The sequence below is a fragment of the Capsicum annuum genome, chromosome 9, assembly GCF_002878395.1.
Source record: "Capsicum annuum cultivar UCD-10X-F1 chromosome 9, UCD10Xv1.1, whole genome shotgun sequence".
NCBI classification, from domain to species: Eukaryota; Viridiplantae; Streptophyta; class Magnoliopsida; order Solanales; family Solanaceae; genus Capsicum; species Capsicum annuum.
In genome coordinates, this window is record NC_061119.1 from 217049829 (window position 1) to 217065427 (window position 15599).

The window sequence follows — 15599 nt, forward strand, 5'->3', positions numbered from 1 at the left end:
ATTCATTTTTCGACCTTATATGAAAGTAGAAAATTGAACCATTTTATTCAATCGAGAACATAATAATTTTTGTCTGGCCATATTTTCGAAAAAAAAAAAAAAAAAAATTCCAAAAAAAAAAGAACAAACACAATTTATATACATGTGTACATGTTTCGTCGCTAAATCAAAATGTTCCCTCCATTGGCTCCACACTTGAAGAAACACATGTAACACGACGATGCTTCCAATTAATAATGAATTTGAATTATTTGTCAAATAAAAAAAATAAAAAAATATTAGTTAGCGAAAACTCATCAATATTTAGAAATACAATAAATATGTTAATAAAATTATTATTAAATAAAAATCAGAATAAAGAGGATAAGTGTGATATTGTATAGATTGTTAAATCTGAAGAGACGATTCTGAAATAGTTAATGCGTTTGGTGGTAAAATAATGTTGATAAAGCTATTCTTTTGTATAAAAAAAAAATGGGATTTAATATAATCACTTAATTTATAAATATTATTAATATTTAGTAAATATATTAACCAACTTATATTAATTAACCCAATTGCCTGACAATAATATTAATTTATGTATGCATATAATGCATGGAAATAATTCAATATATTTTGTCTAATATAATAGTTGTTGTAGCTTTCGTGACTAATCCAAAATAATGTTAGGTACAACACAATTTTCAAAACATGATTCTCTGACCAAAACATATCTCTTTGAGGGTGGTGGGGACTTTTTATTTTATTTGTTTGTGTTCGACTGGTCAAAAATTTTGAAAAATATTTTTTTGTTAAAAATAAAAATAGAGAAAATAAGTTACATGCTTAAATGATATTTGACATATTTTGTAAAGCGTATAGTTTCTCCTTAAAAAAAATCCTCTTTGGTGGAGAAATGCATAAGATTATTCGTTATGTATGTATGATGAGATTTCATTGATATAAATTCAGGGGGTAGAGCTAGCATGGAGCGAGGCCGAACCTGCTCGGTGAAAAATTATATTATTTGTATTTGTAAGTCGGGGAGTTTATCGGAAACAACCTCTCTACTTCACCTGAGGTAGTGGCAGTGGCGGAGCCAGGATTTTCATTGAGGGGGTTCAGAAGTTAACATACCGACTAGTCAAAGGGGGTTCAACATCTACTATATATACATAAAAATATTTTTGATCGTGTAAAAATAGTATACTTTTCCGTCGAAGGGGGTTTGGATGAACCCCCTGATTACAAGGTGGATCCGCCACTGGGTAGTGATATGGTCTGCGTACACTCTACCCTCCTCAGACGACCCCATTATGTGGGAATGCATTGGGTATGTTATTGATGTTGTATATGACTAAAATTATTTGTTATGTATGTATAATAGAAGTCGAATTTCCTTTATTTTCAATTGAGCGACCAAATATATAACTTCCTTTTTTCAAATCACCTAAAATAGTAGGTCTCGAATATTTAATATTTTCAATTAGCGACCAAACGTATAACTTCCTCTTTTATGAATCACCCAAAAACACAGCTTGCGAATATTTAATATTTTTAATGGAGCGACCAAACATATAACTTCCCCTTTTATGACACCAAAAGAGTAGCCCACGAACATTTTATATTTTCAATCGAGCGGCCAAACATATAACTTTTCCTTTGATGAATCACCCGAAATAGTAGCTCACAAATATTTAATATTTTCAATGGAGCGACCAAACATATAACTTCCCTTTTTATGTATCATCCTAAAAAGTAGCTCAAGATTATTTAATATTTTCAATCGAGCGACCAAACCTATAACTTCCTCTTTTATGAATCATCCTAAAAAGTAGCTCATGATTATTTAAATTTTCAATCAAGGGACCAAATATATAATTTTTTTCTTTTACGAATCACCCTATAAAGTAGCTTATGAATATTTAATATTTTCAATCGAGCAACCAACACATATAACTTCCCCTTTAATGAATCACCCAAAAAAATAGGTCGCGAATATTTAATATTTTCGATCAAACGACCAAACATATAACTTTCCTTTTTATGCATCACCCAAAAAAGTAGCTCACGAACATTCAATATTTTCAATCGAGCGGCCAAACATATAACTTCCCCTTTTATGAATCACCCAAAAAAATAGCTCACGAATATTTAATATTTTCGATCAAGTGACCAAACATATAAATTTCCTTTTTATGCATCACCCAAAAAAGTAGCTCACAAACATTTAATATTTTCAATCGAGCGGCCAAACAAATAGCTCCCCCTTTTATGAATCACCCAAAACAGTAGCTCATGAATATTCAAAATTTTCAATCGAGCGACCAAGCATATGACTTCTCCTTTTATGAATCACCCCAAAAAGTAGCTCACGAATATTTAATATTTTCAATCGAGTGATCAAACATATAATTTTTCTTTTTATGAATCACCTAAAATAGTAGCTCACAAATATTTAATATTTTCAATCAAACAACCAAACATACGACTTTTTTCTTTTACGAATCACCCTATAAAGTAGCTCACGAATATTTAATATTTTTAATTGAGTGACCAAACATATAACTTGCTCTTTTATGAATCATCAAAACAGTAGCTCAAAAAAATTTAATATTTTTAATCAAGCGATCAAACATATAACTTTTCCTTTATGAATCACCCAAAAAAATAATTCACGATTATTTAATATTTTTAATTGAGGGACCAAATATATAACTTCCCCTTTTATGAATCACCCGAAATAAAAGCTCACGAATATTTAATATTTTCAATCGAACGATCAAATATATAACTTCTCCTTTTATGAATCACCCAAAATAGTAGCTCACGATTATTTAATATTTTCAATAGAGCAACCAAACCTATAACGTCCCCTCTAAAGTAGCTCCATTGTAGAGAAATTTGGCAATTGGTCCCAAAAAGTAGGCTAAAACTCCTTATTCAAACGGGCTTCCATTGAAGCCCAATTCATCTCAAGCCCAATCCAAAGCCCATTAACTTATCCATATATTTACCTCTTTCATTCTATAAATTCAGTACAAAATTAATTTTCAAAAAAAAAAATTAAAAGTAAAATTTTCAATGGCGTCACCGGATACCGATGTTCCGATGGTTCCCGCCGGCGAAGGTTCTACCGGAGCTGGAACATCTACTAAAAAGGCGAAGCGATTTGAGATCAAAAAGTGGAATGCTGTTTCGCTTTGGGCTTGGGGTAAATTTTTTGTAACCCTAGTTGATTTCATCGTCGTTCGATTACGTATTTTTTGATGTTGATTTTGATGTATTTGTTTATGATTTTTGAGTATTAGAATGCGATGATGGGGAAGTTGTATTGTGCTTGTTTGGTTATTTGATATTGTTGTTGATTTTAGTGTTGAATTGTGTTTAGGAATCGCGTGGAATTAGCTGAGGTGTGCGCAATTATGTATATATGTGGTGCAGTTTCAGCTTGCTGAGATTGTAGGGTGTGGAGGACACTGATTAGGGTAGAAGGTTCGGATACATGTTTTTTGATGTGGAATTTGGTGATTTTGCTGATTAGGGCGTGCATGTATGTTAGCAGTGCTTATTGCTTTATGTTAGCAGTGCTTATTGCTTTGTCTAGCTGTCTGTTCATATTAGTTGTCGTAGTATATATATATATATGGTGTAGTTTTAGCTTATCGAGGATATAACCTTAGACAGGAGGGTGTGGAGGATACAGATTAGGGTAGAAGGTGGTTAGTAGGTAGCAGTGAATTGTTAATTACATTGTCATTGTTATATATGTTTTTTTTTGATGTAGAATTTAGTGATTTTGTTGGTCTTTTTAAAGCATCGGAATGCGATGATCGTGGAGTAGTATTGTTCTTGCTAGATTTTTTGGATATTGTTGTGAAATTAGTGTGAATTTGTGGTTGGGAATCCCGTGGAATTAGTTGAGATGAGTGGTAGTATGTATATATATGGTGTAGTTTCAGCTTATTTCGAACCCCAGTTAATTTGGTCGTTGTTCAAATACATACTTTTTGATGTAGATTTTAGTGATTTGTTGATGATTTTTGAGTATTGGAATGCAGTGATCATGGAGCAGTAATCTGCTTGCTAGTTTTTGTGGATATTGTTGTGAAATTAGTGTGAATATTTGTCGAGGTGCGTGTATATATATTTATATTTTCAGCTTATCAAGGACATGACCTTACATGAACCGTTTTTGGGACTGCTTCAGTTACTTCTTTTTTTGGACCGCTTTGGACTGTTTTTCTTGAGCTGAGGGTCTATTGGAACCTCTCTACCTGGCAAGGTAGGGGTAAGGTATATGTATATTTATGTTCTCAGCTTATCAAGGACATGAGCTTACATGAACTGTTTTCGGGACTGCTTCAGTTACTTTTTTTGGGGGACTGCTTTGGACTGTTTTTCTTGAGCTGAGGGTCTAGTGGAACCTCCCTACCTGTCAAGGTAGGGGTAAGCTATACGTACAATCTACTCTCAGACCCACTTTCCGGGACTACACTAGGTATGTTGTTGTTGTATATATGGTTAGGAACTTTAAACTATATGAACTTCTTTTTTGAGGCAAAGTTAGTGAATATACCTGTGCTCGCTGCCGAAAAATTAGATGACTGATGGATGCTTGTATGGTTTTTGATTCGCAAACAGCAGCTCTATGTATTTTGGCTTACATGAAATTATTGGTGAATATCGCTCCAAAAATCTAAAGTCAATTATGTACTAATGGTAATATTGTTTTGTTGCCTGCGCTTGTTGCTATCTGGGAATTAGAATTAGAAACAAACAAACAACAACCACCACAACAACAACATACCCAGTAGGAGGAATTAGAAAGCAACATTCACTGGAATTTGCAGTTGTTTGTAATGCTCTTAGGAGGGGGTTTGATAATATATGTTCTGTTTACAGACAATTTTCCCTCTATGTTTATATTTGAGTGTTAGCTATTCTTGTTGTACTTATTGTTACATCATATTACCCTCTTACGTTCACATTAAAATATATTATAAATGTAAGAGCAGTTCTGTAATCCATGATTTTGTGTTACACATAATATGCAATTACTGTATTTTTTTTGGTGTTTGCGTGCATATTTGATTTCCTTCACATGCACATCATCCGAATCGCATATGGCCGATCATTCTGATTCTTTTAATCAATCTTGTGATTTCTTGTTGCAGATATTGTGGTAGATAATTGTGCCATCTGTAGGAATCACATCATGGATCTCTGTGAGTTTTGGTTCTCTTTTCAATGATGTTCAATTCAATGTTTCCTTTTCTTTGATATGATATCATGATGAAATCTTTTATCCTCTTAATAATTGATTTAAGTTTTATGCTAATTCTGATTAGGTATCGAGTGTCAAGCTAATCAAGCTAGCGCAACAAGTGAGGAATGCACAGTTGCTTGGGGTATGTAGCTCTTGTTATGTGCGAGAATATCGATTTAACATTGTAGTTTGTCAACTTGCCTCAGTTTTTATGCGTTTTATGGAATTAATTTGCAGAGTAATCAACTTTTATCAGTTTTCTGCATCTTATGTTTATTACTATTTGACGCCATAGATTTTGTCTAGATGAAAACTACTTGATTTTGCTCAATTGTTGAGATAATTAGAAGGATGTCTCTGTGCCAATGGCCATCAGTTATTATCAAGTGATTAATTCAGTGCTAGTAAAAGTAGATTTCCCTTATTCCTAGTGTTTAGGCATTTGTTGTCCCTTAATTGGGTGGACGTTATTGGAATAGATGATAAGTGTTCTGTCAATTGTGTTATGATGTTTGAAAATTGTTAGGTTTAGAGTTCCGTGCCTGCGCATTGCAGTCCTCCCTTTTACCATGAAGATAGGTGAATAGAAAAAACCAGTATCAGTATATCACTACAGTAGGGATGAAGTAGGAAATCATGTAGTTACTTCTTAATAGGGGAGAGAATGGTGATTTAAGCATGTTTCCTAGTTCTTCTTTTGATCCTCAAAAAAAAAAAAGTTAAAAAAAAAAAAAAAACTTGTGTGGTCATGTTTTGGAGAAAACCTCTTTTCTTTTTTTGAGGATATTGCTTTCCTCAGATTTTGTTTTGGGGAGGGTGGTGGTTGAAGGCTGCTACAGAAATAGATAATTGGCAGCCATGCCCTTGTGCAAGTAGTAGTACAGTAATAATGAGCATCTTGTCTGGAACATAGGATTACAAGCTTGGGATATTGTTCTTTTCATTCTTGAATGAGGGTACTCTTTGTTACGAGTGTGGTTCGCCACTTTCTTGTATTTTCTAATTTTAGTCAAGAGTGATTGTGTCTGTTTTAAATGGGATTTTACTTGTCACCTTCTACAATAAGATTGTGTGGGTAGGAAAAATAACCTCCTTCCTGCTATTTGGTCAAAAATTGAGATCTGTGGTAACTCAAGATATGCAAGCCATGTGTTGATGGTATTAAACTTTACACCATTCGTCTTGTTATCCATTTGTATGTTTCCAAGTTGACAAACATGTTACATTTTTGTTCAAGTTTGTAGTCTAAAGCCAAATATTATTCTGCAGTTACACGACTGTTGCTTATAATTATTTGATTGATGTGCTTTAGTGGAGTCTACTGTAATAGTTATAGTGTTACAACTGTGAGGTGGATACTGATAAGGCGTTAGTCACAAAAAGGTAGAAGGATCTTCAAATCGTACCTTTCCGTCAAGGTTTAGAATTACATTGGATTTCTCCAGCTTTATTGCACATGTTTTTGGATCATGTAATTGGTGCTTGCCAATTGGCGTTACTTTGAGTTTGTTATTTCCCTTCTAAGCTGGTTATATAAAAAATCGTGACACCGTTTGCCGAAAATTCTGGAAGACAGCAAATAAGATACTCTTGACAAGGTACAGAAGGTGTCAAATATATTCTTCTGTGAAGAATTTACTTGTTTACACCATTTTGGATATGGATATCGATCTTTTATTGGGAGATCATTTTTCTTTTTTCGTGATATCTTCTGATCTTTGCAGGGGTTTGTAACCATGCATTCCACTTCCATTGCATCAGTAGGTGGCTCAAGACTCGTCAAGTATGCCCTCTTGGTAAGTTGTATATTGCCATCTCAGCTAAAGTTAGCCGCCATTGTATGTTACCTGCTAATCAATGTATAACCCGCCTCATCTTTCAGATAACAGCGAGTGGGAGTTTCAGAAGTATGGTCACTAGAATTTACTGTTGGTGTACAGTGGATGGGAGGAGTTTCAGAACAACGATCAATTCTGCTGCCGCCTTATGTTCCTTTCTTTTTTGCTCTGCAAATATGCAAAGTAATGACTTGAACTATGTTTTTAATTGTCGCATGTCTGTTTTAGAATATCCAAAGTAATGTCTCATGCTAATTCTGTAGAAATAGAATCATCTTTGACGAATTTGGCGATGATACTATTGGTCATCGATTTAGGAATGAAAGAAACCGATTCTGGGAAGTGTTTTTACCTCTTTATCATTAGCTTTGGTAATTCCCGTTTCAGGTGTGAGTCTTGCTTCTATGCCTCCTTTAATTATGTGCGCGGAATTTTCTCTATCGAGTAAACAATACAAGAGAGAGAGGGAAGACTAAGTGACACTCTGCCTGGCGGATGAGTTGATTATTCATGACATTCTATCGTAGGTAACATGCACAAAAAAGCATGTAATTGAAGTCAAGTCGATTGTTCATGACGTCTACCGTAGGGTAACAACATGCACAGAAAAGCATGTAATTGAAGGCATACTCCATTTGACAAATGAGTCGATTATCCATGACGTCCTACCATAGGCAACGACAAGTACAAAAAAATCATGTAATTGAAGGCATATTCTATTTAGCAATCGAGGCAAACTATTCATGACGTTTTACCGTGCATTCGCCAAAAAGCATGTAATTGAAGACGTACTCTATTTGGCAAACAAGTCTATTATTCATGATGTACTACCGTATGTAACACCAAGCACAAAAAAACATGTAATTGAAGGAATATTTTGTTTGACAAGGAGTACGTCTTATCTTAGCATTCACAAAAATCATGTAATTGAAGCCATACTCTATTTGGCAAACAAATCTATTATTCATGATGTACTACCGTATGTAATATCAGGCACAAAAAAACTGTAATTGAAGGCATACTCTATTTGGCAAACGAGTCTATTAACCATGACGTCTTACCGTAGCATTCACATTTACTGCAGGTAACACCAGGCACAGAAAAACATGTAATTGAAGGTATACTCTATTTGGCAAACGAGTCTATTATTCATGACTTCTTACCGTAGGATCCACACCTACTGTAGGTAACACCATGCACAAAAAAGCATGTAATTGAAGGTATACTCTATTTGACAAATGAGTCTATTATTCATGACGTCTTACCGTAGTATGAAAAAAAAAAGAAACAAAAACGCACAAAACAGAATGTAATTGAAGGTATACTCTATTTGGCAAATGAGTATTATTCATGAAGTCTTACCGTAGTATGGAAAAAAAAAAAAAAAAAAAAAACGTCGCCTGAGAGATTCGAACTCTCGCGGGGAAACCCCATGTACTTAGCAGGCACACGCCTTAACCACTCGGCCAAAGCGACTCTTGTTGCAATCTAAACATATACTTTGATATATAACATTTTTATCTACCCACTACCCTTCCCCCCCCACCTCAAAAAATGGGAGGATTCTGTAAATAACAACAACAACTTACTCAGTATATTACCACAAAGTGAGGTCATATCAGGGAGGGTATAAGTGTACGCAGTCTATATCACTACCTCAAAGGTGAGGTAGAAAGGTTGTTTCCGATAGATCCCCAACTCGAGATAAAAACAATTAAAAAAAGGATAGTCTGGTGCACTAAAGTTTCCGTTATGCGCAGGGTCTGAGGAAGGGCCTAATCACAAGGATCTATTGTACACAGTTTGACCTTGCGTTGTTGCCAGAGGCTGTTTCCAAGGCTATGCGCAGGGTCCGGGAAATGGTTCGACCACAAGGATCTATTGTACGCAACTTTACCTTCATTTTTGTCAGATGCTATCTCCAAGGCTATGGGCAGGGTTCGGGAAAGGGTTCGACCACAAGGATCTATTGTGCGCAACCTTACCTTACATTCTGCCAGAGGCTATTTCCAAGGCGTGAACCCGTGACCTCCCAACCACATGGCAGCAACTTTTACCAATTACTCCAAGGCTCCCCTTATCAAAACAAAAACAGTCTAGCAATTTAAAAAATAGTAAGGGAGCAAGAAGTAATAGGTACAAACACACCATATAATAACACACAAAACTATCGCCAAGTAATACGACAAATGCTAACACACTCTGAAATAAGACTGACACTATGACTACTGGCACGAATAACAAAACAAAGTCTTCCTACTATTCGTCTACCCTGTTTCACATCCTCCATACCTTCGAGAGTTCTATAAAGATTATTATTATTCAATTATCAAAGAATTTAGAATCATCTTTTTCCACTAATGACAATTAGTGCACATATGGTTATTCTTAATATTATAACCAGAGATGACTTCATATATCAGATATGTATACACTTTAATATTTTTATTGCATATATATACATAATTTGATGGAAATATAATGAGTTCAATTGAATAATAGAACCAATTTTTACATAAAAATATGTAGAGTAAGATCATTAATGCTTCTTAATTTACATGCTTTATTTTGTTCAAATAATTAACTCTAGATCCTCAAAAGTCAAAAAGATTCTATACTACCAATAAAGTCTACCCCTATTGAAGAAATATAAAGCACACAAGTAAAATAAAAAATGTAGATGGTCTATTTTTCAACAAGAGATTCCCTTATGCAAGTAATTAGGCAACCAAACTTCAAAAAGGTTCAAGTACTCTTTATTTTTATTTTTTGGAGTCCGATTAATTCGGATTCTCATTGCGTAGGACTCATTTGGGGAAAGTATTCTCTACCAAGGAATTTTTCATATTCAGGAATCAAGTCCGAGATCTCTGATTAAGGAAGGAACAGTTCCATCCGTTGCATTACATCCTTTGGTGGTCAATTACTCTTTATTGAATTGCTTGTAAAAGACATTCATTATAGTTAAACTACTATTATAAGGTTAACATAGAAAAAAGAAAAGTACCCTTTTTGAATATGTTGCTTGTATTCAATTATTAGTAATATGAGAAAGAAAGGATGGAAAAGTAAAACATATTCCTTTTTGAAATTGATTGTAAAAGATATTCAATTAATTAAAATAGTTAACATCATGACTTGTTTGGTTCATTTTCTTTGGTTTTCTCACCTAGTGTCCAGTATCAATAATTGTCCGTCTCGGTTAAATTCAGATTCGCATCGAAAAGTTCTACATTGGGCTGTAAAACATTTTCTTAACAAAGACGACTACGTAGTCAACAAGTCTCAAACTTGAAACCTCTGATTAAAAATATGAAGGACTAGAGTTTGATTCACATACTAGTTATTTCGAGATTATATTGTAAAAAATTGTTTATATGGAGATTAATAATGAAGAAATTGATGTTATATATGCTGTGATTATTGTTAATGAAAAGAGTTTTGTTATACATAACTACTTACTCTAAGTGCATTCTTGTCTTTAAATAGTTTTATCCTTGTATAAATTGCTAATACACATATTTATTTCATATTTTATTTCGCATAAAAATATATAGTATAATTTTTTTGTATAACTTAGTCTGAATATTATTTGATGATACCGTGCGCCAATTACCACAAGTTGCATTAAATAATGCAACAATCGCTAGATAAAATTAGCGAGAAATTTTAATATTTAGCTACAGAATTTATCCGTCTCAAATTTTATTATTGTTCTTTTAATAGGGTAAGGTGCAAGCTATACAAACTTTCAAACTACTACATGTTATAGTCAAGAAGATTCTTGAAGTTGATACAATAAGTCAAACAAGACTCTACCAAAACTTTGATTTTTGCAATAGTCACTTTTTACATATTATAACCTATAAATACACACACTATCTCAATTTTTATTCCAACATCAATTTCCACAATCAAATTTTTTTCTCCCTAGCTAGGAGCTCCCATCTTATCGCTTTCTTGATAAGTCGAACTCACAGCCTCGTTATTAGAAGTTGAGGGTGCTTACCATCTGAATTCCGAGCAACCCCCTCTTATCTTTTCCACAATCAACCTTTTTTTTTCCTAGCTAGGAGCTCCCACCTTATCACTCCCTTGATAACTCAAACTCACAACTTCATTGTTGGAAGTTGAGGGTGGCTACCGTCCAAATTCCGAGCAAACCCCTCTTATCTTTTCCACAATCAACTTTTTTTTGTCCCTAGCTAGGAGCTCCGCCCACCTTATCACTCCCTTGATAACTCGAACTGACAACCTCATTGTTGGAAGTTGAGGGTGCTTACCATCCGAATTCCGAGCAACCCCCTCTTGTCTTTTCCACAATCAACCTTGTTTTCCCTAGCTAGGACCTCCCGCCTTATCGCTCCCTTGAAAACTCCAACTGACAACCTCTGAGCAACCCCCTCTTTTCCACCTTATCACTTCCTTGATAACTCGAACTTACAATCTCATCGTTAGAAGTTGAGGGTTCTTACCATCTGAATTCCGAGCAACCCCCTCGTCTTAAATAAAACTCAAATAATATGGCTGTTGTTGTTAGTAAGGTGTATTGTTCAAATTCTGAGGTTGTTCTTGTAGTAAGAAGTCGTCCACCTGTTGTGAATGGTGGTGGATTTATAGTTACAAATAATTATACAGAAAATGTTGTTTTCAAAGTTGATGGATGTGGGATTCTTGGTAAAAAAAATGAAGTTATTCTTAAAGATGGTGATGGTCATGATTTGCTTCTTATTAGAAAAAAGGTACATTTAACATTTGTTAGTACAAAGTAATATATTCATATGTTTTCAATTATATATCATGCATGCATGTTTTCACTAGTTTTTCTTGAGCCGAGGGTCGATTGGAAACAGTCTTGATCTCTACCTCACAAGGTAAAAGATAAGATTTTGTGTATACTTTATCCTTCCCAGATCACACAGGGTATATTGTTGTTGTATGCATGTTCTCACTAGGTGATATTTTATACGTACACATTTCATGAATATGCGTACAATAAACATGTAGTTATCGTTTAGGTAATCTTATAGCTTATAAAAGATGTTATGTATACTTTAAGTGCCTAGAAGTTAAAAGTCATTCAGAAAAAAGTTCAAAATGCATGTTCATATAATAAAGAAAAAAGCATCCAGTACCCCTAAATTATGTTCAAAATAGCTACGACATACTCCAACTTCACACAGGGGTTCTGTGGCCCTCCTGAACTCAATTTTAGCGCATTTTTGTCACCCTTTTATGTGACATGACACCTTTATTACATAAAATGAGGTCCACGTCAAAGGTGTCACGTTAGCTAAAAAAGTTGACAAAAGGTACCACGTCAACTAAAAAGATCGATAAAAATATGCTAAAATTTAGTTCAGGGAGCAATGGCGGAGCTACACTTGGAATAGGGGAGTTCATCCGAACCCACTTCAACAGAAAATTATACTATATATACGTGGTTAAAATTATTTTCTATGTATATATAATAGATGTCGAACCCCTTCGGTTAGTTCGTATGTTCACTTGTGAACCCCCATGTTAAAAATCCTGATTCCGCCACTGTCAGGGATTAATAGGACCCTCATAAAGTTGGAGTGTGTCGTAGCAAATTTGGTCATAGTTCAAGGTACTAGATGCTTTACTTTATAATAAATTTAGTAGATTTAAGTATAACCGACTTTAAATCTTGAATTCGCGTATGTAGGTTTACTTATGATTCATACATTGAATTTTCAGGGTGGAGTAATTGAAGCACTAAGCATGCAAAAGAAATGGAGGGGTTATAGTAAAGATTTTGAAGGTTGTGAAAAATTGGTATTTTGTTTGAAAGAGCCAAATAATAATTCTTGTTTTTTCAAGAAAATGCCAATCAAAGTTTCTATTGAATCAAATGATTACAAAAATCAGAAGAATTTTCAGATTGCTGGTTGTTTTCCTGATAGAGCTTGTAGCATTGTTGACTCCAATGGCAATGTTATTGCAAAGGTAATTAACTAATTTCAATTTTCATGTTGAATGGTGATATCTCTTTCATATATATTAATTTTTCGGTTTTCGATACTTTCAACAACATATATATATATATATATATATATCGAGTGTATAGTCCCACGAGTAGGGTTTGGAGAACGGTGTGCATGTGTAAGCAAACATTATACGGGGTAAAAAGAAAGATTGTTTCGATAGACCCTCGGCTCAAGTTCTTTGTTTGTTTCAAGAACTTGAAAAAACAAACATCAAAATGCAACTTCCCAACATAATGTATTGGTTCCTCATTCCTTTATCACATGATCAAATCAAACAAGATATTAGAGTAAAAAGTACAGTCCGGTGCACTAAAGCTCCCGCTATGCACAGAGTCCGGAGCAGTGGCGGAGCCACAGCCAACGAAGGGTGGTCAGACAAACACCCTTCGTCGGAATTTTTTTTCGAGTATATAGGTTAAATATAAATATTTATGGTTATATACATGTTGTTGTACACCCTTGACAAGCTAAAGAAGCATAGTCTAGCTTTGTTTTTTAAACAGTTCTTTGCCCAAGGGAAAATATGAACACCTTTAACCAAAAGTCTGGCTCCGCCACTGGTCCAGAGAATGGCCCCACCACAAGGGTGTATTGTACGCAGTCTTACCTTGCATTTCTGCAAGAGGCTGTTTCTAAGGTTTGAACCCGTGATCTCCTGATCACATGACAGCAACTTCACCAGTTGCTCCAAGATTCCCCTTCATTAAATTCGACATGCATTTTGCTTTCCACCATCACATATATCAACTAATTTTATCCATCAAGATTCAAGTAATTTTATCCATCAAGATTCGAGTTAGATAGGAAAAAAAAATCATCTTTTGGTATTTTAAGAACATGACATTTCATTTGTGGATTGAACTAAACACATTGTATATGGTCTAAATATCAAGAACACATACATATATACACACAAATTCCATGTCTTATTTTGGAACCTAACTAAATTTAGTTTCCAAAATCATCCCTTGTATTGCAACTACGAACGCGAACAAATTTTTATTTTGCGTTAGACTATTTTACTCGAAAAGTGTTTTATCCCGATAGATATAAGTCCACTCACCTAAAAGATATCTACATGTAAATCTTTATATAATCTTGAAAATAAGATATGTTACTAGCTACAACATATAAAAGTTGACATGAAGATACTGACGATATATATAACTTAAACTCATAAGTTGAATCCTTTTATGAATAGTAAAGTGATATTCATGGTGTAATAATGCAGGTTGGAAGTAGAAAAGAGGTTCAACAAGTGATGCCAAGCAAAGATGTGTATATTGTTACTATTAAGGCAGGAGTTGATCAAGCCTTTGTTATTGGAGTTATTGCTATTCTTGACTACCTATACGATGGATCTACAAAATGCTGACGTTCGAGTTTATCGGAAACAACCTCTCTGTTTTTGAGGTAGAGATAAGATATGCGTACATTCTACGTTTTTCAGATTCCACCCTGTGGGATTATGCTGAATGTGTTGTAGTTGTTGTAATTGTTTTGTTGGGTCAGTTTGTGTACATCTCGATTAATTTCACCGGAATACCTGCTACCTCCTGCAGGTACCACCAGAGGGTTTATCGGGAACAACCTCTCTGCCTCTAAGGTAGAGGAAAGGTCTGTGTACATACCATCCTTCCCAGACCCCACTTTGTGGGATTATACTGGATATGTTGTAGTTGTTGTAATTGTTTTGTTGGATCAACTTGTGTACATCTTGACTAACTTCACGAAATACCTGCTACCTCCTACAGGTACCAGAGGATTTATCGAGAACAACCTCTCTACCTCTGAGGTAAAGATAAGGTCAGGATACATTCTATCCTTTTCAAACCTCACTTTGTGAAATTATACTGGATATGTTGTAGTTGTCGTAATTGTTTTGTTGGGTCAACTTATGTACATCTCAACTAATTTCACAGAATACCTGCTACCTCCTACAAGTATCAGATAACTCTGTTCATGAGCGCTTGTATAGTTGACATTACAAAGTACTAAATAATTAATCATTTTCTATATATCTAGTGGCAAATAAGAAAATAGTGACTACTTATTAGTTATTCCTAAAGTTATATGAGAGATTCTTGTAATCATCTTCATCAATTAGAATTGATGAGAATATGGTTTCACTACAATCTTTAAATTACTTGATGCATTCAATTACGTACCTTGTATTCAATGAATGTTTTTTTTTTTTGGTTTTCCACTCGGTATTTGATATCTGTATTGGGATCAACTAATTTGAATTCGCACCAGATAGGACCCCATTCAGGGGTAGTGCTGCCTACCAAGAATTTTTTCATACCCAGGACTCGAACTCGAGACCTCTAGTCAAGGAAAAAACAGTCCCATCCACTGCATCACATCATTTGGTGGTTTCAGTGAATTTTTATTTATGTATTTTTACTATTTTTCGCTAGAGAGGAATATAATCTCTCCTCATTTTTTCGCGATTTAATATACACGCCAAATATCAAGCATGTTCATCACTCTTGTCAC

General features: G+C 34.4%; 2 protein-coding genes and 1 non-coding gene across 4 annotated transcripts; 2 read left to right on the forward strand and 1 right to left on the reverse strand.

Moving 5' to 3' along the window:
- Positions 1–2758: 2758 nt before the first annotated feature.
- On the forward strand, positions 2759–7431 carry LOC107840900 (RING-box protein 1a). Its single transcript, XM_016684846.2, has 5 exons — positions 2759–3196; positions 5160–5210; positions 5334–5393; positions 6976–7047; positions 7134–7431. The coding sequence occupies exons 1-5, from the start codon at positions 3067–3069 to the stop codon at positions 7169–7171; spliced, it is 351 nt and encodes a 116-aa protein (XP_016540332.1). The 5' UTR covers positions 2759–3066; the 3' UTR covers positions 7172–7431.
- A 1052-nt stretch (positions 7432–8483) lies between these two features.
- On the reverse strand, positions 8484–8565 carry TRNAS-GCU. Its single transcript has one exon. It is a non-coding gene; the product is annotated as a tRNA-Ser (tRNA).
- Positions 8566–10986: 2421 nt separating this feature from the next.
- Positions 10987–15263, forward strand: LOC107840899 (protein LURP-one-related 6). Of its 2 annotated transcripts, XM_016684845.2 has the most exons (4): positions 11000–11831; positions 12811–13059; positions 14332–14513; positions 14855–15263. In XM_016684845.2, exons 1-3 carry the CDS (start codon positions 11613–11615, stop codon positions 14473–14475), a joined length of 612 nt encoding a protein of 203 aa, XP_016540331.2. In that variant the 5' UTR covers positions 11000–11612; the 3' UTR covers positions 14476–14513; positions 14855–15263. The 2 variants fall into 2 exon arrangements, with proteins under 2 accessions (XP_016540330.2, XP_016540331.2); XM_016684844.2 differs by having other exon boundaries at positions 10987–11831; positions 14332–15263.
- The last annotated feature ends 336 nt before the right edge of the window (positions 15264–15599 follow it).

What these genes read in the sequence shown, in the direction of transcription:
- LOC107840900 (XM_016684846.2), top strand. Translation starts at nt 3,067, where the DNA reads ATGGCGTCACCGGATACCGATGTTCCGATGGTTCCCGCCGGCGAAGGT. An exon ending in GAATCACATCATGGATCTCT is followed by an intron (nt 5,211 to 5,333) that starts GTGAGTTTTGGT and finishes AATTCTGATTAG; the next exon opens with GTATCGAGTGTCAAGCTAAT. An exon ending in TCGTCAAGTATGCCCTCTTG is followed by an intron (nt 7,048 to 7,133) that starts GTAAGTTGTATA and finishes CTCATCTTTCAG; the next exon opens with ATAACAGCGAGTGGGAGTTT.
- LOC107840899 (XM_016684844.2), top strand. Translation starts at nt 11,613, where the DNA reads ATGGCTGTTGTTGTTAGTAAGGTGTATTGTTCAAATTCTGAGGTTGTT. An exon ending in TGCTTCTTATTAGAAAAAAG is followed by an intron (nt 11,832 to 12,810) that starts GTACATTTAACA and finishes TTGAATTTTCAG; the next exon opens with GGTGGAGTAATTGAAGCACT. An exon ending in ATGGCAATGTTATTGCAAAG is followed by an intron (nt 13,060 to 14,331) that starts GTAATTAACTAA and finishes GTAATAATGCAG; the next exon opens with GTTGGAAGTAGAAAAGAGGT.